At 35.3% G+C, this 24296-nt stretch overlaps 1 protein-coding gene across 1 annotated transcript in view; it reads left to right on the top strand.

Moving 5' to 3' along the window:
- Positions 1-23860, top strand: part of LOC138709585 (D-beta-hydroxybutyrate dehydrogenase, mitochondrial) — a 43080-nt gene extending 19220 nt beyond the window's left edge. The window contains exons 2-7 of the mRNA XM_069840468.1: positions 3138-3221; positions 6451-6625; positions 8924-9076; positions 13974-14141; positions 22045-22187; positions 23329-23860. Of these exons, the coding sequence (XP_069696569.1) occupies positions 3138-3221; positions 6451-6625; positions 8924-9076; positions 13974-14141; positions 22045-22187; positions 23329-23484 (879 nt within the window). The 3' untranslated portion in view covers positions 23485-23860. The remainder of the gene's footprint in view (positions 1-3137; positions 3222-6450; positions 6626-8923; positions 9077-13973; positions 14142-22044; positions 22188-23328) is intronic.
- The last annotated feature ends 436 nt before the right edge of the window (positions 23861-24296 follow it).

Below are 24296 nucleotides of genomic sequence, written 5' to 3'. Positions count from 1 at the left end.
TTTTTGACTTGTTCCATATTCTAGCTGTAAGCATGTATGAATACCGTGGAATGTTAATAAATACAATACAATACAATACAATACAATACAATACAATTACGAGACCTGTATTACAAATTGGATTTTTTGTACTTAATATTTGCCCATACACTTGTAGCAGTCTTAATATAACCGAAAGAAGAAATTAATGGCAATTTCTTAAGCACCGTTTAGTTAGAAAGTCAATCACGTACCGGTGCCGATGCTACGATTTAAAGTGCTCTTTGAGAGAACAAGCAATAGAAGTACGTTAACATTGTACAACACAGCCTTTAGCACGATGTTTACATTCTATTCTTTCGCGTTTTATTCTATTTTAACAACACAAATACATTTTGTTACACTGTAAACTCAATACATACAAAATCAAGTTGGGGACACTAATTTTAGTTGTCGTGACCTGAATCTATACGAGTTGCCAAATTAACGTGACCACTGGCATATTTCCCTATTAATAGTACGGAAGTTACACAGTAACGTATAGCATACGCGGTTACTGCAGAAATAAACACCACAGCGCCCTTGAACACAATGGTATAATTTTACATGATTCGGCTGCTTTTAATATGTTTAAATGTAAGAAATATTGATAATACACTACATTCAGTCCTTCTGTTTAACATTATCATAATTAAGATAAATAAATGCCAAAATTGTCTTCCTTGTTTTCGTTCTGTTTTGAATATTACTATTATTATTATTATTATTATTATTATTATTATTATTATTATTATTATTATTATTATTATAAATTCCTTCTGGCTGATACTCCAATTAATTATATAAACAATCCTATTCAGTTTTTAATATTCCAGTTTCCAAATTTTCTTTCGTTGTTTTGTGTGCTATTTACTTACTTACAAATGGCTTTTAAGGAACCCGAAGGTTCATTGCCGCCCTCACATAAGCCCGCCATCGGTCCCTATCCTGTACAAGATTAAGCCAGTCTCTATCATCATACCCCACCTCCCTCAAATCCATTTTAATATTATCCTCCCATCTACGTCTCGGCCTCCCTAAAGGTCTTTTTCCCTCTGGTCTCCCAACTAACACTCTATATGCATTTCTGGATTCGCCCATACGTGCTACATGCCCTGCCCATCTCAAACGTCTGGATTTCAAGTTCCTAATTATGTCAGGTGAAGAATACAATGCGTGCAGTTCTGTGTTGTGTAACTTTCTCCATTCTCCTGTAACTTCATCCCGCTTAGCCCCAAATATTTTCCTAAGCACCTTATTCTCAGACACCCTTAACCTATGTTCCTCTCTCAGAGTGAGAGTCCAAGTTTCACAGCCATATAGAAGAACCAGTAATATAACTGTTTTATAAATTCTAACTTTCAGATTTTTGGACAGCAGACTGGATGATAAGAGCTTCTCAACCGAATAATAACACGCATTTCTGTTTTGTGTGCTATTGAAATAAAAATTTTAACAATACGGTATTTTTTTGGCAAAAACATGCAGATATACAGAGTGTCCCATTTATCTTGTGCACCTATTAATTTTTTTTGTTTGGATAGGTATTGGAATTTTTGTTTTTTTTTTTAGCATTATGTTAGAACGAGAGGCTAACATGAGTATGGGGATTTGGTGCATGTAACTACATTATTGTAAAAGATACACGTGACGTCATCAATTTTTCAAATAGCACTACATATTTTAATCATGTTACATTGATTACACACATTAAAACGAGTTTAAGAATGTATCACAATGTCACCTTCCTAATCAATAACAACAACAAAACGAAACAAGAATGTATTCCTAATGTGTTAATGTTATGCTTTGAGAGTCACCATTCACATTAATACGCATTCGAAGGCATTCCCCGAAAGACCGTATGACTGCCCGGCACATTACTGGCTGAATGGACACACAAGCCTGTCGAATGCGTTGCTGCATGTCGTCTGGTGTTGTCAGAAAGTTCTGGTACACACTGTACTTTACAGTTCCTCACAGGAAGTAGTCGAGTGGCGACAGGTCCGGAGAACGTGCAGGCCACTATATGTGGATTGTGGCCGTAGTTGTGGTTTGTTTACATGTTAAGACAGCAATCACACAACATACAACGTGTACGAACGTCAGTCGTCTTTCGTTTTGTGTAAGTTAATGCACAAGATGAATGGGGCTCCACAACAAACGGCACATTCTGATGGCATTCATTTTGAATTTTGTTGTTATTGATTGGGAAGGTGACATTGTGATACATTTTTGAACTCGTCTTAATGTGTGTAATCAATCTAACATGATTAAAGTATGTAGTACTATTTGAAAAATTGATGACGTCACGTGTATCTTGTACCATAATGTAATTACATGCACCAAATCTCTACACTCATGTTAGCCCCTCGTTCTAACATAACTCTCAAAAACAAAAATTCCAATACCTATCCAAACAAAGAAGTTATAATAGGTACACAAGATAAATGGGACACTTTGTAGATATGTTTATACTCAGATAATGCTGACCTTCGTTAACTCATTCATTCTCTCTGAGGAAAGTAGTCTGAAAACATTACCATATTGTGTGTAACATATAAATGTAAAGGCAAATCCGGAATTTAATTAATTATTTTGGAATATGTATTATATGACTTTCTTGTGTTAAATTCTATCGTACCTGGTTTACATGTTTCGACCTATTTATGGGTCATCCTCAGAACTGGTCGTTGTTGGTCTTGCGCCTCTTGTTTTGTTTCCTGTGAGGGTGTGTTCGTGTGGTTTAATGAAACAATATGAAATATACAGACACACAAAAACACACTCCAATGAAATTCTCAACACACAACTCAATTTCAGAACACACACACTCTTTGACTCCACATTACACCACACAAACACACCCTCACAGGAAACAAAACAAGAGGCGCCAAGACCAACAACGACCAGTTCTGAGGATGACCTATAATAGGTCGAAACATGTAAATCAGGTACGATAGAATTTAACACAAGAAAGTCATATAGTGATACAGTGTTAAAAGTTGTGTAATCAAGATGTATAATTATTTTGAGTACCAAACAAAAACTTTCTGGAGAATTGAAGTTATAAATAGTTTTGCAATATATTTATTAAAATGTTATGCTTTTATTTGCAGGTAACTGCAGCCGGAAAAGCAGTCTTCATAACCGATTGTGGTTCCCGAATAGGATATGCAATTGCTCGCCAACTGGACGACTTAGTAAGTTTAGAGTTGATTTTGTATGTATGTATTTATTAACCGTCAGAATACAAGGATTCATGGCATCGTCAGGTAACAATAATAATTACATTATTCAAACACTTAAATATAAGTTAATAATAAATAATAATAATCCGTGGCGCAACAGCCCGTGAAGGACCTAGACCTAGACTGACCAGCCGGCTGCTGGCCTCACGCCCACATGCCGAAGCAGAGGTGGGCGATCATCCAACCAGAATGGAGGTATCGTGTGGTTAGCACGATGATCCCCCCAGCCGTTATAGCTGGTATTCGCAACCGGATTTCGCTACCTATCGTAGCTCCCCAAGTGCATCACGATGCTGGGTTGGCACCGGTCCCATACACTGGCCGAAATTTCATGAGAAAATTTCTTCCCCCATGAGGACTCGAACCAGCACGCATTCCGTAACGCGAGTCCTAGGCGGGATGCCTTAGACCGCGACGCCACGGCGCGGGACCTTAAATATAAGTTAATATAAACAAATTGCTTTTGAAGAGACTGACAACAGTTTCATGTTTTGAAAGAAAAAAGATTTACATTTGTCAAATTTTTTTTACCTATCTATTTTTACCAACACATGTGATTAAAATTAAACTACTGCTTTGTGATATTGAAACGCACAGAGTTAGAAATCATATTGGTAAGTCTTTCTTTATAAAAGTGGAACTTCATGCTATTCTAATAGGTAACGCATGTGTAGTCTCTGTCATGTGGGCATATAAAATGGAAATGGAACACACCAATGAAATCTATGGAAAATAAATTGTTTTTTCTTACCTTCAAGAATTGAGTCTCTTCAATCTGCACTTCTGTAAGGATTCTGAACCAAGAAAATGGCATAAATGGCAATCATTAAAATGGCCATCCACAGTAATCATTAATGATTAAATAATAATAGTAATAACAATCATCATCATCATCATCCCCATGTATTCAGCCTAGTAGCTCATTACAGTCTCTCGCTAACGTTTTAACTGTCTGCCAAGGATCTCTTGCCCGCAGAACAATAATTCAACATTTGGCGTGGAATTCTAGATCGAAACATTTGTTTCCATGTGATTTCCAATTTTGCTTGTAATTTTGTAGGTAATCTACGATAGGTTCAACATAATGTCACAATTTCTCATATGGTCCATTCATGTGTATCTCATATATGCCTCATATGTTTCATTTCTGCCGCAGTTAATCTTTGTATAACAATACTACGAATTGTCCAGGCCTCACTGCCAAAACATAATATAGATCTGACCAATGTTCTATAAATTCTAATGCGCGTGTGTTTCTGTACCAAGGTTGGTTTAAATATCCTATTAATGGTACCCCACTCTTTTAAGTTTCATAATTTTTTCATTAAGGTTTTTTCCTTCTTCATATGTGTGATTTGGTTTCCGAGAAAATGAAATTGTTGTACTTGCTTCAATAATTTATTACTTAGTTACAAATGCCTTTTAGAGAACCCGAAGGTTCATTGTCACTCTCACATAAGCCCGCCATTGGTCCCTATCCTGAGTAAGATTAATCCAGTCCCTAGAATCGTACCCCACCTCCCTCAGATCCATTTTAATATTATATAATTTATTATTAATGCAAATTTTTCTTTGGACTGGTTCTTTTCCTAAAAAAAAAGGTCATTACTTTAGACCTATCAATTTAAATTTCCATATTGAAATTTTCTGCAATTTGATTGAAATGATGAATCGAACGTTGTAAATCATGTGACTCCATTTTCTTTAACAATTTAAATTGATTAATTTGCCAAATAGCTCTCGTGACTGTCTATGATCATACATTATTGATTAAATATTGAGAAATATGTATGTTTCACGAATATTCAGTTATTGTCGTGGGGAAAAAGTCACTGGATTTGCAAGTCCTGCAGTTTCTTCCTGAAGTCTTGAAAAAAGCAAAGCTAGAGATAGAGGACTGTCCGAAATATTTATACTGGCAGTACACTGTGTGATTGTAAGATTATTTTATGATATTAACAATTTGTAATTTCATAACATTTTCTAACTTATTCTGTTTTGAACTATTTTGTCCTTTGGTTTCTGTATAGTGTAAGTAGGCCTACTCATTTCATCTACATTATAAATTACTTCTTTTAGGTCCTAAAAATAGTAATAGACTACTGGGTGTTCATTTCAAAGTGTGTCATGACGTCACTGTTGATGAGTCAGCGATTTGAAGCGAGTTTCAACTTTTGTGTCAGAGAAGTTGCTATTAATCGAGGGGTTCAATCTGAACTTGAGAACGTGTATGGTATAACTTGAACGTCGTAGCAACAGATGGCGGTCTGTACGGTCTGTGTGCTACCATAATCTCTTTCGAACTGTGTTTTGCGCGGCCAAGTCGTACGCAGGTTATTTCTTATCATCGGTTGCGTACGGCAACATTCCACAATACAAATCAAATGCTCCGTGTCCATGTTGACCGTCGAAGTTAATGTCAACAAATACGTAAGTAATCGTCTTAACCCTCTCCCCATATCCCGACAGTAAAAAAAAACTCACCTCAGTACACGTTTCGAAGCAGTTCACATTCCTGCCACTACCGGCGTTACCGTACGTATCGGTAAGTATTCTTCTGAATGAACGCCGTACTTGGTAGGCAACTTCTCTGGCAGATAAGTAATACACCTCTGCGGAAGTGTAGGAAGATTGAATTCTCTAGGCTCATCGACTAGCCACGTGATGGCATACAGCTAGCCATGACACACTTTGAACTGAACACCCAGTATTATGATGGTTTAAAGAAGTGTTTTGAAAAACTGTAAGCTTCAGGACACTGAAGACTAAATAGTTTGCATTTCATGACAAATTCCAATACATACCTAACTATATTTTCCTTATTTTTTTGTAAACATTTGCTTAAAATCATGCCTAAATTACATTTTAAAATCAGTGTTTTTTATATCTTACATTTCTATACACATTTGAAAAAGACAGATAAGGAAATAATAATATTTCTTTTTGTGCTTGTACTGTTATTTTCACAGCCACATTCATCACGTGATATGTTGACATAACTTCACGTAGTTCTTTCAGTATTATACTCTTACATAAAAACATTTAGTTTGATTACGTGGTAGCAACTAAATGAAAATTAATAAAAGAACTGACATGTCCAATTTCTTAATTATTTTTATTTTGTATCTTCTTTATATTCCAATGAATATTTCACTTACTTTGCTTTTATCTGTTCTACCAGGGGTTTACAATATTTGCTGGCTTCCGAGACAAGGATGCCGGAAGCGAAACTGCAAAGAAATTGAAGGAAGAATCATCAGGACGTCTTCATGTTTTGCAGCTAGATGTGACTTCAGAGAGACAGATATTAGCAGCGGCTTTATATATCAAGGAGAATCTACCACATGAAACCTCCGGTAAAGAGGATGAGATAGAAATGTTTAATAATTTTTTATCATAGTTTATAGTTATTATAATGTTCCCAAGTTTTTTAACCTCATTCCTGATCCTGATTACAAATGCTCTCTCCCAAAACATATTCCTGGAAGCATCTGTTGCTAATTAATAGCAATGTGAGGTTAAGTTTGGAATGATAAACTGTAAACTAAGAATGCCAGTTCAAATTTTATCATGGCATTAAATCATATTGGTTTATCGAGAATTTCAAAATAGGAGAAACTATTGGATTTGACATGTGTGAATTAAGAGGTTAGGTACAGCTTACAGCAGTAAAATTTTTGGAAATATTCAACATTTTTTTTCCTCCATTACTGTATCTTGTACAAAAATGAAAATTGATATGTGTAAAACACTGTCTTTCTGCTACATGGAAAAAATATTTTTACGATTTAAAAAAAATTATTTATATAAATTTGAAGCCAGTTCTTACAATTGAATTACATTCATATTTCTCCATTTATATACAGTAGCATGCAAATTAATCTGAACACGACATATTTTTACATTTTCTGTCATTGTTGGCCTCACAGCTGCTCATACCGCTTTAATTGACTTCTGTAGTACGTGTAATTCCATTGTTGAAGGTCTGTCGTTATTATTTTTTTAAAATATGTGACATTTTGCCTGTCGTTTTGTACAAATGGATACAACTCCACGAAAATGGTCTAAAATTATAACATTAGCAGAGCATTCTTCTATGACACAGAGGCAAATTGCTGCAGAATGTCACATCGGTTTGGCTACTATTAATTCGATCATAAAACGATACAGGGAGACTGGATCCATCACACCCCAGAAAAAAGGAAACTGTGGCCAGAAAAGGAAGGCTTCACCTGCAGATGATCGTTTAATTGTCAGGAAAAGTAAATTAAATCCTACACTAACTGCTGTCGACTTAACCCGCGAGTTAATGGCTACCACTGGGGCGAATATTCACGTCACAACAGTGCGGTGTAGGCTTTTGGAAGCTGGACGAAGGGCTCGTAAGCCTATTAAGAAGCAACTGCTAAGCCCTGTTATGTGCAAAAAACGCTTAATGTGGGCAAAATTACATCAACACTGGACAGTGAATGACTGGAAGAATGTACCTTTTTCGGATGAGTCTCATTTCGAGGTCCACAGCCACCGTGTTTCTTATGTATGGAAAGGATCCGAAAACGTAACAGCAACTCATCTCCAACAAGCACCCAAATACCCCCTAAAGTAATGTTTTGGGGTTGTTTTACACATGAAGGGCCTGGAGCATTAATACCTATCAAGGGAATGATGAATTCTGACTAATATATTCACTTATTGGAAACCAGAATCGTACCCCAGCTGCAAAAATCATTTCCGGATGGCAGAGCTGTGTTCCAACAAGACCTGGCACCATGCCATACGTCTCGAAAAACTACAGAATTCTTCAACAAGAAGAATATTCAGGTACTCCCCTGGCCAGGCAACTCACACGACATAAACCCCATTGAGAACTTGTGGTCAATTTGCAAAAGAAGAATGCAAAAAATGGATTGTTGTACAAAGGAGATGATGATTTCTGCCCTCATTGGTGTATGGTTTCGCGATGAAGAAATGAAGAATATTTGTGGGAAATTAGTGGAATCCATGCCAAATCGTCTCAGAGCTGTTATTAGGAACAAGGGAGGCCACATAGATTACTGAGGTATGTCTTAGATCCTTTTTTTTTATCCCGTTTGAGTGTTTTTGCATAAGTAATTACGTTGTTCGGATTAATTTGCACGCTACTGTACTATACCTCATCTGTTGCTGCTTTCTTGTTGTATAGATTAGCTTGCTCTGGCTATAAAGCAGGAGGTTCCGGGTTCGATTCCCGGCTATACAAAATAAATTTTTTTCAAGGTACCGATACAGCATCTGAAATGAGGTATGCCATGTCTTGAGATCGGAAAAATTGAAGAGCCCCCATTAGATGGAGGACTCCAATTAAAGAAAAACTGATTAATAACATATGTGGTGGCTCGAAGTACTGACCATGCAGCATCCCTATCCCTTCTGGTAGTTACGCAATTGACTATTGCATGACAGGTACTGGGCTCGACCTTGGTCCCTTATATGCCTGTGGTGCAATGAAGCTGGAATATCTAATTCAACAATCAAAGTAGACAAATCTTTCTACCTCTTCTTGACTCGTATACAACATTTAGTTATGATACTTTTTGGTAATGCATAAATATCATGCAGCAATATTGTAGTTTTAATTAATATATTAATATTTCTACATAAGTAAAATTCTACAGGTCTGTGGGCTGTACTGAACAGTGCGACCTGGGCGCCATTTGGTGAGGTTGAATGGGTACCATTTGCTGTGTACAACCAGGCTGTTGAAGTGAATCTTCTCAGCGTAATTCGCATCACTCAAGTTTTCTTACCACTTGTTAGGAAAACTAAAGGTTAGTAAAAGTTTAGAACAGAATTAACAAAATCCCTCGATATTAATAACTTCTACTCAGAATAAATCTACTTACCCACTATGTATTAATAATTTTATTATTATTATTATTATTATTATTATTATTATTATTATTATTATTATTATTATTATTGTGCTGTTATTGGCCTTGTGCTGTTGTTTCGCACATTAATATTCTAAATAAATAATTATTATTATTATTATTATTATTATTATTATTATTATTATTATTATTATTATTATTATTATTATTATTATTATTATTATCAGTCGCGGTTACTTGGGAGAGGGAAGGGAGGAACGTCCTCCTCACATTTTTCTTCTTTTGAAAGTACAGAGGTGTGAAAATTATTAGAATAATCTTAATTTTAAAGGTTTTTTAATAGTTCCTTCACAAATATTCATTGAATTGATGAATATTGGTTTATAATATTACTATACTGATGTAGGATATATTTACTACTAACAATGCCGGAAAGCATTGTTGTACATTGGTATTTTTCTTATTTTACAACTGTTATGGGAATTCAGAAATTATTATATTATGTTGGAGGAATTGGAAACATCAAAAATTAATTAAGAAATGCTTTAAACAAATTGTTCTTTGCGTTTACATTGTTGTGAAGGTTCAAATGAACGTATACATCTGTTTTGTGCATATAATTTTTTATGTTTCCAATTCCGCCAACATAATATAATAATTTCTGAATTCCCAAAACAATTGTAAAATAAGAAAAATACCAATGTACAACAATGCTTTCCAGCATTGTTAGTAGTAAATATAACCTACATCAGTATAGTAATATATACCAATATTCATCAATTCAATTAATATTTGTGAAGGAACTATTAAAAAACCTTTAAAATTAAGATTATTCTAATAATTTTCACACCTCTGTAAATACCAAATAAAATATGTGCCTTGAAATTCGAGAAAGATTGGATAATTTTTAAATAAAATATGTGCCTTGAAATTCGAGAAAGATTCGATAATTTTTAAGTTCTCAGCTATAAGAAAACCTCAGGTGATCGAGTTTTAAACGACGCACCCTTATGTGCTGCTAGAAAACTGTGAGCAAGATGCGAGATTGTTTGTGTGGAGGAAAGTCAATCCATTCCTCCTTTACTGCAGTTAACACACATAGACAACAGCGTGCTAGTGGCCAGAGAAAGAAGCAGAGTTTTAAAGCAAGTAAATGAACGGATAGGGAGGAGATCCTCCTCTGAATCAGCGCATGGGCAGGAAATAGAAACCGACTGGTCATACAGCAAGCTCGCTACCGCTGCCATCTAACGATGATGCATTCAACCAGACTATAACACATCTAGGAGGAGGCACAATAAAAAGTTTTAACGCAAAGCTATGAAAGACACCATATAAACATTTTTTAAAATTATAAATAAAAAATATTATTCATTGCACTTTATATAAGTTACTATTCATGGTTTGAAACTTTCAAGGATATTTGAAAGTTAGAGTTGGGTTTATATAAGACAAAGAGGAAGAAGTTAGTTCTACGTTAGTATCGCAGATCTTTCTGGCCCCTGAAATTCACTTCCATTCATTGTCTACTGACAGAGCAACAGCCAAATTGTCAGTTTTGTACAAGTGTATTTGAAATTTAAAATAGGTACTCCAAACTGCATTATTTTTAACATAAAAAATTAATCGGCCACTGGCAGCTTTTAACAATAATGGTAATATGACTTTACAAGAACTGACATTCTTCAAAAGCATGTGATACTGAACTTGTAAAATGTACATGTGGCAACACAGACCACATGCGTGAGTGCAGTGTTCTCGCCTTCCTAATAGATTATTTCCCATTCCCATTTCCGAAAAACAGTTTCGATTACGTGTTAGTTGCTATAGTCTCTTCCAACACATGTGATGCTGTACTATGCTCAAAAAATGCTGCCAGGTTGTGAATTTCCTTGTAATTGTTAATTTGTGCAATTATTCAACAATGAATGGAAGTGAAAACATAATACATTTTGGAAAATTTAGGAAACTCAGTTTACAAGAACAGATTATTGCTATACAGAAGGGAAGGCCAACCCCAACACTGCCTGGTCTTACATGTATGCATGTAGGCTAATTTATAGCATGTTTCATTCAAGAAGGTGTCATTTTGTGCTGTTAACTTCTTTCCTCCTCTTAAGAAATGCTCAGGAGCCGCCATTGATTATTATAATTGATTGTATTTCATCTCACTGCCATTTCTATCATTCATTCTCATCATCATTTGTTGTTTCGTTTTGTATCTTGTGCTAAACTGTAATTTGCCTTGTGTTGTTGTTTTGCACATTAATATTATAAATAAATAAATAAATAAATAAATAAATAAATAAATAAATAAGTAAGTAACTAATTAAGTAAGTAACTAATTAAGTAAGTAAGTAACTAAGTAAGTAACTAAGTAAGTAACTAAGTAAGTAACTAAGTAAGTAAGTAACTAAGTAAGTAAATAAGTAAGTAAATAGGTAGATAGGTAGGTAGATAGATAGGTAGGTAGGTAGGTAGGTAGGTAGTAGATAGGTAGGTACGTAGGTAGGTAGATAGGTAGATAGATAGGTAGATAGATAGGTAGGTAGATAGGTAGGTAGGTAGGTAGGTAGGTAGATAAGTAGATAGGTAAGTATATAGGTAAGTAGATAGGTAAGTAAGTAGATAGGTAAGTAAATAAATAGGTAAATAAGTAAGTAAGTAATTAAGTAAATAAGTAAATAAATAAGTAAATAAGTGAGTGAGTGAGTGAGTGAGTGAGTGAGTGAGTGAGTGAGTGAGTGAGTGAGTGAGTGAGTGAATGAAATTATGCCACTTCTTTTTAATAACCAATTTTTCCATAAGTCAAGTTTTGAATTAATGTCTATCCTAAGTCCATGTTTTTATTTATTTCAATATTTCGGAAATATTACTTCCAATTCATTTGCATATTTGTTATTTATGTATATTTGAAAAATTTGTGTGAGTATACTGAGCCCTATGGGGCTACCTTCAATGGTAGGCAGTGTGTTTAATAAAGGTTATAAGTTTTTACTCCTTCCACATCTCAAGCTACAATGCAGATATAAAGTCTATAGTTGGTTATTTAACGACGCTGTATCAACTACGAGGTTATTTAGCATCGATGAGACTGGTGATAGCGAGATGGTATTTGGCGAGATGAGGCCGAGGATTCGCCTTGCATTTACATTATGGTTGGGGAAAACCTCGGAAAAAACCCAACCAGGTAGGCCTAATCAGCCCAAGCGGGGATCGAACCCACGCCCAAGTGCAACTTCAGACCGGCAGGCAAGCGCCTTAACCGACTGAGCCATGCTGGTGGCTATAGGGTCTATGAAATACAATAAATTAAATGAAAATGAAAACTTTTTTCTTTATTTCCATATTTTATTAAACATTTTGCTATTGAACTTATAGACTTAAAATATTTTACACGTTCTTTCTGTGTTTAATTCTTTTCAAATTACATTTAAGACTTTTCGAAAGTTTCCACAGGGTTGAACAAAATCAATGATGACAAAATTTTAGCAAAAACGGAGATCAAGAAAGATCTAAATTTAACAGAAGAAATACTAAAATCAGAAGTAAACACTGAAATACTAAAACAATTGTCTTTAGAGACAATTAATATTAGGTACCCTCCACAAAACTGGCTTCATTTATACACTGACGGATCCTTGATCTTCAGAGAACAAGGTGCCGGTGCAGGTGTGACGTGCTATCTCTTCTCCCTTTATAGATCTCTTGGGTATGGAACAACAAGTTTTGATGGAGAAATCATTGCAATAAGTGAAAGTCTCGGGAATCTTCTATGCCACATCAATAAATTTAAAAATGCAGTTTTATTGTCAGACTCCAAAGCAGGTATTCTATCAATAGTCTCTAAACACACACTTTCATCTCAAACAGCAGAAATAACTAAAATGCTCTCTCAATTAATATCACTCAATAAAAGAATTGTATTCCAATGGATACCATCCCATTGTGGAATCCTGGGAAATGAGAATGCGGATGCTTTAGCAAAGAAGGGCAGCACTGCTACTTACAGACCTGTTACTAAATCTACGTATTACTCTGTGAAAAGATTTATTAAATCTACATACTTAGACTTCAACAAACAAAATTTGATAACACAATCTCAAGGGGAAAAAATGGAACTCTCTGCATCAAAATCCACAGTTAATTCCCGATTTACCACGAAAATCGTCTGTAGCTGCATTTAGATTGGCAACAGGCCATGATTGTTTGGCCAAACACCTGCATAGAATTGGAATATATCAGTCCCCTAACTGCCCATTATGCAACTCAAACCAAGAAATGGATTCGGAACACCTCAAAATCTGTGCTTCAGTGGCTGGCCATGATAATATCTTTGAAAAATATTGGAGTGCAAGAGGTGAAATGACTTTATTGTCAAAAGCCTGGCATTAGAAAACAACAACAACAACAACAGAAAGATCTTTTATTTAAAATAGAACAACAATTAAAACAAGTAAGATGGCTTTTATGTTTACGTGCATGTATACCTTATGGTGACTATGGCTGTAATAACTACCATAAATAAATCTCATTGATATTTCTATTAATATTAGGCAACATTTTTATTTGATTGAATATCCTTAATATTTATGGGTTTTCTTTTCTTTTTTTTTCTTCTTTAGTTATTGATTAGATACCCTATTATTTTAGATATAAATTATTTTTAACCTAAGTAGTATTAGTTAAGTTCTTGAAACTTAAAGAATTTGGCGATATTTTAGTCTTTTTAGAGGAATCTGTCCCTTAATCGATAGTCCGCATTGAATCGTACCAAGATTAATATATGTATACCGCCGTTATAATGAAAATAACACAATATTTTGTTTCATAGGTCGCATTGTAAACATAGTGAGTATTCTTGGCCGTATTGCATCACCCTTTCGTTCTCCATATTGCACAGTCAAGTTTGGAGTGGAAGCTTTCAGTGATTGTCTGCGACTAGAAATGAGACGATGGGGAGTGGATGTTGTTGTTGTTGAACCTGGAGACTACACCACTGGTAAGCACTACTCAAAAAATGTACCACTTATTTCACCAACTACATAATATACTGAGTTATCAGCTTGTACAGGGTGCGGCATTTAACGTTTCCTATTTTCAAACCCCCATAACTTATTTAGTTTACAAGTAAATTACAAGAAATTAATCAGTTTACAACCATTATAATCTTGGAATTACAGTACATCTTATGTTTTGAAAATAATGTCTTTAACCCGTAAGCACACGCGCTGGGGTAAAAAATACCCAGGCGTTATTTTATTTGTTGGCAACACTGTCCACCAATTTTAAATTCATCCCGCGTTTTCAGTATCTTTCTTTCAGATCTTTGTGCATTGTTGTACGTATGATTGAGTTAGTTTTCTTGTGGCTGCATAAGTTTACACATGTTTATATAAAGAGCGGGTAAGAAATACCCCGCGCGTGTGCTTAAGAAGCAGTGGTAGCGAATAATTTTGATAGTGTTCCATTTGTATTTTACATTTCAAAATGGACTTAGAGTCTAGACAAAGTCGTCAAATAGTAGGCTGGCTGGATGAAGAAGACGAACAAGAAATTATTCAAGGTGAATCGGAAGATGAAGATGATCATATTTCGGAAAGTGACCATAATACCGATACAGAACAGGAACAGGAAGCAGAAAGTAGTGATGATGACTGTGACAACACTCCACTATCTCAGTTTACTACTTACAAAGGTAAAGACGGGACTTCTTGGAGGAAGAGTGTACCACCTCGAAATGTCAAGACCAGAGCGTGCAATATAGTTACTCACCTTCCGGGCTGTAAGGGACAAGCTCGCCAAGCAAAGTTACCACTAGAAACCTGGTCGTGTCTAATAGATGATAACATCATAGATGATATTGTCAAGTACACAAATATTTACATCAGATCTATCCAGAACAATTTCGTTCGCGAACGTGATGCTTCGATAACTGATCAGACTGAGATAAAAGCACTTTTTGGTCTGTTATATTTTGCTGGTGCACTGAGGTCAGCTAAACTCAACGCTAAAGATTTGTGGACAATTGATGGAACAGGAATTCCTTTGTTTCCAGCAACAATGGGAATAAACAGATTCTTCTTTCTTTTGCGGTGCCTTCGTTTCGACGACATTACTACAAGAGAAATTAGAAAAGCGACTGATAGACTCGCTCCAATAAGAAGTGTTTTTGACTCTATCATAAAGAACTTCCAGAAAAGTTATACAGTTGCTGAATATTGCACTATCGATGAAAAATTGGAGCCCTTCCGAGGACACTGCTTATTCAGACAGTATATCAAAAGCAAACCAGCCAAATATGGCATAAAAATATTTGGACTAGCTGATTCCCGCACTTTCTATGTGTTGAACTTGGAAATATACTGTGGTATGCAACCAGAAGGCCAATACCGTCAATCAAATTCTCCATCTGATGTGGTCAAACGGCTGATTACTCCTATTAGTGGAACTGGAAGAAATGTTACGTTTGATAACTGGTTTATGAGTGTGCCACTTGCCAAAGAACTTCTCAGTGATCACAACTTAACATGTGTTGGAACTGTAAGACTAAATAAACGTGAAATTCCTCCTGAATTTGTGCAGAAAAGGCGTGAACAATTTTCCAGTATTTTTGGATTCCAGGATAGACTGACTCTCACGTCCTATGTTCCAAAACCAGGAAAAGTTGTTCTAGTAGCTTCCACTATGCATTATGATGATGCACTTGATCCAGACACCAGAGAGGAAAAGAAACCGGAAATAATAACTTTTTACAATGCTACTAAAGGAGGCACTGATGTAGTGGATGAACTATGCGGTACATACAGCGTGTCCAGGAAATCCCGACGTTGGCCACTTACCGTGTTTTTTGGTCTTCTCAACATCACAGCAATTAATTCTCTAGTTATTTATAAAACTAACAATGCTACTTCACAAGGACCAATCATCCGCCGATCATTTCTGAAGGATCTGGCTCTTGGATTAGTGAAAAATCATTTGGCTCATCGGTTGACATTGAAGAATTTGCCTTTGGAAATCAGATCCACTATTCGAAGAATGAATGGTGTGGAGGAACTAACCCAACCAACACAGAAACGAATGAAGATGTCTTCATGTCGATGTGAGGTATGTCCTAGGAAGAAGGATCGTAAAACTACTAATTCATGCCATAGGTGCAACAAGATGATTTGTAAAGAACATTCGGTGCCTTTTTGTGAGGAGTGTGCTGATACCGGAAGTGGTGATAGTGTGTGAGTGGACGAATAACGCCCATAAATACTTTTCCTTTCATTTTTACATTTGTGTATGCATTGAGATAAAAAATATAATATTGTGGTGTTTTTCTGTCGAAGACATTCACCCAAAATTAGTATTCATATGATTATGTTAAATTAAAAAAAAAAAAGTGTTCAAATTACTTTAAAATATTCCTAACAATTATAAAATTATAGCATTTCATTATTGATTATATTTTGTTATTAGTAACACTTCATTTATTTTGGGGTAAAAAATACCCAACGCGTGTGCTACCGCTATAAAATATTGTGCGTGTGCTGGCGGGTTAAGATGTCCTCCATTGGCGTCAATGCAATGTTGCAATCTTCCCTGCACACCGGCCATTACTCGCCACAATATTTCAGGTGTAACATCAGCAATTTCTTCATGAATCGCGGTTTTAAGGTCCTCGATGTCATGAAGGATACGACCGTAGACCTTACTCTTAAGATACCCCCACAAAAAGAAGTCTGGTGCAGTGAGATCAGGGGAAACAGAGGGCCGCTGAATGTCACCTAATCTGGAGATAAGTCGCCCAGGGAAAGCAGCACGAAGTGTGTTCATTGAAACACGTGCTGTATGGGATGTGGCTCCATCCTGTTGAAACCACAGGTGCTGAATGTTCCAGTTACGCCGCACGGAAAGATTCGGACTTCTCTGCAGAGCCGTTCTCACACGTTCGACATTATCAGGAGTCCGCGCCATTTTCTGACGAACTCGAGCTTTGTTTTGAACCGATCCTGTTTCACGCCACTGACACACCCACACACTGATTATTTTTCGTGATGGTGCAACTCCACGTTGATTATCACCAAAAATCCGCCTAAACTCGCGCTGGACAGCCACAATTGACTTGATTGAAACAAACTGTTCAACACAGAAAATGCGCTGTTGCACCGGCCAACGTTCCATGGTTAACTAAAGGCTTTGCTACACCGAATCCCTGTGTTGGGATGTGGCTAACTAAATCCAAGCCTTTGCTACACCGAATCCCTGTGTTTGCAAACATGTTTTACCAACAATGTGAACAGAATCGCCAACTTAAAATGGGAAACGTTAAATACCACACCCTGTACAACAAACAGAATGATAATGACTTCTGGATTTAGAGGTGACATACATTTTTCCAAATAGAAGAAACTATTTTTTTCTTTTCATGTCTTTAAACTTTAACATGGCTTCCATTGGTGGCATGACAAATGACCAACCGATATTCTACCTAGCTCCATGTGTTGAAAAGAATTTCTGGCGTCACATTGTTGATTGTAGCATAAATTATGTTGCGTAATTCCGAGATATCACAAACTGTTGTATTATATAGTCCTGACAGCTCGGCAACGCGAAAGAGGGAAAGTAATAGGAATAGTGTGGAGAGCTCTGGAGTAGAGATAAGGGCGAGCGGTCGATAAAGGAATGCAGTACAGCTTAATTGTACTAGAAACATACCGCTCTACCGCGCACATGACATCTGATCGCTTCAAAGGCAAGCGAGTGACTAACCCAAACACCCCTTGGCGTAACTAAATGGACTCGCCTGACCCAAGCGCACATCGCTGGTGACTGTCAGGATTAAATAATCGTACTGTACACCTGGTCCTTAACAAAACCCCATAGGAAAAAATTAAGTGACCTGGTTGGCCATGTGAACAGTTCGTGCTTTAAATCCTGCTTTCATAATTTTATTTGCTTAAATGTGTGTCTACAGACTCTAGGTTTTTGTTTATGTAATTTGTTTTATCATTCTATATTTCCTTTTCTTCCTTCGATTAACTGTATATACCGGTACTTACCTGTAGTGATTTAAAGATCTGTTATTTTGTCGCTGTGACAGGTTTGTCACGGGTTCAACTAAGACTGTAATTCGAAAATTACAGCTCCGAGAAACAACCTCTGCCCAATATGTGACTAATAGTGATGGTGACTAATGTACATATGTGACCATATGTAACAGTTCCAGACAACTGCAAGTCAGAAGATTCATACTAACTTAATAATAAAAATCATGAGCATATGCAAAAATTTTATGTTGTCCACCCAGGTTTATTCCAGCTGGTATTAAGTCGTAACTGTCGTATTATCTTCTCCAATGCTACATTAAATAAGATTGGTGAAAGAGCATCACCTTGTTTTAATCCCGTTTGATTTACGAATTCTTCTGATATAATTCCATTTGTTACTACTACACTTAAGTATCTTCCATACATATCTTACATAACCTGATTAATTTAATAATATATGTCTAATAATAATAATAATAATAATAATAATAATAATAATAATAATAATAATAATAATAATAATAATAATAATAATAATATCTTACATAACCTGATTAATTTTATTATTATTATTATTATTATTATTATTATTATTATTATTCATATATTATTAAATTAATCAGGTTATGTAAGATATTATTATTATTATTATTATTATTATTATTATTATTATTATATGTTTATACAGCCAGTGCTGACATACTGCGGAGAAATTTTAATTACTTCACCTTTCATAAACGACATAGAATATGTTCAAAACCAAGCTCTCAGACTCATTACTGGTGGAATCAAAACAACTCCAATAGATTCTATGAGATTCCTCACTAATATTAACAGCATCAAAATGACAATAGAAGAAAAAGCACTGATTCAATATGAAAAACTTATCAGATTACCAGGAAACAATTGGCATTCATACAGTCCTCTCTGTAGATTGAAAACTCAAAAAAGTTTCATATCCATTGTTCAAGAATTAAAACAGAAAATCAATATCCTGAATTTAAAAGAAAACTTACAAATTAAACCAAACCCTTTAACTCTATTAAATATAGAATATAATCTAAATTTAACAGAAGAAATACTGAAATCAGAAGTAAACACTGAAATACTAAAACAATCGTCTTTAGAGACAATTAATATTAGATACCCTCCACAAAACTGGCTTCATTTATACACCGGCGGATCCTTGATCTCCAGAGAATAAGGCGCCAGTGCAGGTGTTACGTGCTGTCTCTTCTCACTTTATAGATCTCTTGGATATGGAACAACAAGTTTTGATGGTGAAATCATTGCAATAAGTGAAAGTCTCAGGAATCTTCTATGCCACATCAATAAATTTAAAAATGCAGTTATATTGTTAGACTCCAAAGCAGGTATTCTATCAATAGTCTCTAAACACATACCTTCATCTCAAACAGCAGAAATAACTAAAATGCTCTCTCAATTAATATCACTCAATAAAAGAATTGTATTCCAATGGATACCATCCCATTGTGGAATCCTGGAAAACGAGAATGCGGATGCTTTAGCAAAGAAGGGCAGCACTGCTACTTACAGATCTGTTACTAAATCTACGTATTACTCTGTGAATAGATTTATTAAATCTACATACTTAGACTTCAACAAACAAAATTTGATAACTCAATCCCAAGGGAAAAAATGGAACTCTCTGCATCAAAATCCACAGTTAATTCCCGATTTACCACGAAAATCGTCTGTAGCTGCATTTAGATTGGCAACAGGCCATGATTGTTTGGCCAAACACCTGCATAGAATTGGAATATATCAGTCCCCTAACTGCCCATTGTGCAACTCAAACCAAGAAATGGATTCGGAACACCTCAAAATCTGTGCTTCAGTGGCTGGCCATGATAATATCTTTGAAAAATATTGGAGTGCAAGAGGTCAAATGACTTTATTGTCAAACGCCTGGCATTATAAAACAACAACAACAACATTATTATTATTATTATTATTATTATTATTATTATTATTATTATTATTATTATTATTATTACTGCCACCGGGTATATACCCATTGCAGTGTGAATAAATACATACATACGGACTAGATCTAACGTGGGACAAACTGCGCACGAAAGACTTCCATACCCTAGAGAACGTCAAGGCTCGCTTCTTGAAGGCTGCACTAGGAGTATCAAAACACACTCTATCCAGGCTGGTGTACGTGCTCGCCCATGAGACCTTCTTGATAGAAGAACTCAGAACAAAACTCGATCTGCCCTCCACTTCCAACTGGAAGAAAGCTCTAGACGAGAGGATAAGGAAGAGGGAAGACATCTGGGAGGATTTCTACACAACGGAGGCCATGATAAACCGGACCTGGACAGACACGAACCAGAAGCTCCGCCACTTCGTGACATCGCTGGCGGTTCATGGATACCACCACAAGATATGCAGAATTCAGTGTTTCCACGAACCGGACGACAACTGTGTGTGTGTCCTATGCAACAACACATGTGATAGATACCATATCCTAGTCTGTGGGAATCGGCAGCTATCAGTCATTAACTTTGTTCAATCCAAGTGACTTTCATTTATGCACAATTTGTGCGCTTTATTATTATTATTAATAAATACATACATACATTATTATTATTATTGTTATTATTATTATACATCATATATTATTAAATTAATCAGGTTCTGTAAGATATTATTATTATTATTATTATTATTATTATTATTATTATTATTATTATTATTATTATTATTATTGTATAAAGTAAATTAATAACACAATAATAATAATTATATTTCTCACAAAAACATTTTCATAAAATTGTACCAGTACGCATAGTCGGACCATCGGATCTGTGCCCCTGTAAGATATGCAAACTGAACTTGAATTCCTTCTCAGCCTCGGTAATTCATTTCTCTCCCTGCATTCCTATCTTTCTCTTTTCTATCTCTCTCCCTTTCTGTCCCCCACTACTCACAATTTTGAGCCTTCTTACGGGACAGTTTATTTGCACTTGCAGTCCAGTGTTGTCAACTCAACATGAACACTGTAGCACGGAGTGGTGAAAGAAATATTATTAAGCACGTACTTAATAGCATTTTGCGATGAAGAGAAACAAACAGGTCAATATCTGTTTCCTATAAATCAGGCAACGAAAAGAGCAACTGATATCACAGGTGAGGCTTATTTTATTTCAATTGATTATGTATTAAAATTACTTACTTAACTAATATTAATAATACAACATTTTATGTAATTTATATAGGCAGGTCAGAACTCCTAATAAAGAAAATCAGGAGAGAGGGAGTCTGTGCAGAGATGAAAAGCTAGGATCACCAGGGAAGAACAGACCAAGGGAACGTTTAATTATTGTAGATGATATGAACCGATGTATTTTAAGAAGAAAGATACAAGAATTTTATACCATTCAGAAAAAAGTTTCAACATTGAAGAAATTACTGAAGCTTGCGAGAGAAGTAATAATTTCCAAGGTTGGAGAGAAAAACTACGGAAAGTGATTCGAGACATGGGATTTAGGTTTAAAAAATGTAGAAATACAAGATGTATTTTGATTGAAAGAAATAATATTGTAGCATGGAGGACCAGTTATTTATGACACCGTTTGACGGAAGTTTGGCAACATCCCTATTCGGCAAGGTTCGTGGCCTGCTGTTTAACGTGGTAGGAGGAAAGCGGGTGGAATGGAGTGAGCACAGGCGTTAACTTTTCAAGAACGACGACAGCGCTGAAGGGGCACAGATCCGATGGTCCAACAATACTAATACTTGTAAATTTGGTATACTTTGTCCTTCAGTGCAACCCCTATTTTAGGAGAAGTTTGTTTACTTACATATTATTATTATTATTATTATTATTATTTATTTCAGGAAATACATGGTTGACGGACCAGGAACTGTTATCACAGGCAAGGCACATGTGGAAATCGATGAGTGACGAAGTAAGAGCTGAATATGGAGAAGACTACTTTGAAAAGACTGTTCGCAGTCTTGAAACTTACACGAAAGGAGAAGTATGGCTTATCTTTTAACCCTTACTTTCAAATTGTTTAACATACCAATACCATAATGTATATTGAACAGTACTTAAATTGAAAAGCACTGTACTAAAATAGTTAAAACTATTGCCTGGATTTATGCAACCCAAAAGTTGTTAAAATATAATTATATACAAATAGGAAAGACTGGAGAATGCTGTGTTTGCAGTGAAAGACCTGCCCTTGGGTAGAACACTATGAATAAATGAATGACCTAATTTAATTTATTGTTCTGACCCAATATTTTGGGTTTGCCCTGCGACACAGAATAGCTCACAATAAAATTTAAAATGAAAAATTATATAAACAGGTTTCAGAGAAAATTGATGAAGACATAAGAAAAAAAAATTGAACCAAATATAATTTAAATTGAATGTACACCATAAAGATGCTGACGAAATATCGCTACAGAAAATTTTATTATGGTGGTGACGATGGCATCTTGAAGATCTCTCGTCAGCTTGTATTTTTCCCTCCATTTTACAAAGGCTTTCGGGATGGTGCCTCTCGCTCCGAAGAAGAGACCGGTAACTGTGACTTTTTCTATGTTGTATTTCGCCGATAGGTACTGAATCATGGGCTCGTAGATTTTCTTTTTCTCTTCGTTCACTTCAGATGGCTGTGGTCGCATGAGGTGTTGACGTACATCTCAATCGAGAGGTTACTTCAAAATACCTATCTGTCTGCATAGCTCTTATTTGTTTCCTTTCTTTTTATTTCTTAGTTTGTTAGTACATAATTTTAAAACACTGTATCATTTTGGAAATTTCACGGATACTTCTATTGCTGTTGCAAAGATGGCTGTTTGGAAATTTGATATCACTGTATTATTAATTTATCATTTTGATGTGGAAGACTTTGAAGTGATGAAAGTATAGCCTTTAATGACCTGTTCAATTTTCTTATTTCAAATCCCAAAGATTTGGATAAATACCGTACAATTTTATTGTTTCCTCTTGTTCATTCATCTCTAATTGGATGTCAGAGGTCCATTGTGTATACATGTGTTTTTGTGTGAGCGCACACTCATATTACTATTTTAAATATAATGTATGAAAAATAATCAAATCTGTGTATACTGCAATTTGTTAATTTCAATTTCTTTTTCTCTTTTTAGGAAACAGATTTGACACCTGTTCTCCGTGCCTTGACAGACTCAGTATGCCGAACATTTCCCTTGTCTCGTTACACATCAGTTACTCGTGCTGAGAAACTGCAGGCATTTGTTGCAGACCATCTGCCACGCTCTGTATATGACATTATATATACATGAATACCAGTACATTCTCTGAAACACTCCAATGATTCAATATTCAAGACAGTGGCATTATTAACTTAGCAACTTCACTTCATTTGTTACAAGGAATTCTGATGCATTTGGCAATAATTATCACCCCTCTGTACCTAACCTCAGATATAATTTAACTTCTCCTTTCTTATTTTGAAATGTCCTCTTTATATGTAGTAATTGAACTGAAACTAGTAATAATCATTTCTAAACTGGTACATTATGTCAAATAATAGATGCTCTCAAGTCAATTTCTTTCATACACCTTCCATTTTGAAGTGCACAACCAATTATGTTACCTATCTAACTGAAATATCTATTTGAGTTAATAGTGAGAAGACAAATCTATCATGAGAATTAGGTACCGGTACCATACTGGTAGTAATGTTTGCATTCTAATTTAGTAATCTTGAACAAAAATTTACCAGTATGAATTCTGCAGGTATTTTAAATAAGGTACAGCATTGTTTCACTGTTTGGCAGTTAATATATATCGTATAATTTCCAGACGTATGTACAGTCTTAGAAAAAAGTTTTGTTGCACAGATTATAATGATTAGGGACTGGATTTTTATGTAATTACATATTATATTCCTTTCAATCTAACCGTATATAAATAACAAATCTTTGCGAATATTGTAATTACCATTAATATATTAAAATTTGATACTAGATATTTTTACATATTTACCCCACATTACATATTATGGCTTGGTATTACATAAATCTACATATTTAGGGGTTTTATTCATTTTCACTTCTCTAAAAGGAAAAAAAAAAAAAAAACTTCTGCTGGG

Source organism: Periplaneta americana, chromosome 11 (genome assembly GCF_040183065.1).
Source record: "Periplaneta americana isolate PAMFEO1 chromosome 11, P.americana_PAMFEO1_priV1, whole genome shotgun sequence".
Classification (NCBI taxonomy): Eukaryota; Metazoa; Arthropoda; class Insecta; order Blattodea; family Blattidae; genus Periplaneta; species Periplaneta americana.
Note: the sequence above shows the minus strand (reverse complement) of the source record. Positions and strands in the feature narration are given on the sequence as shown.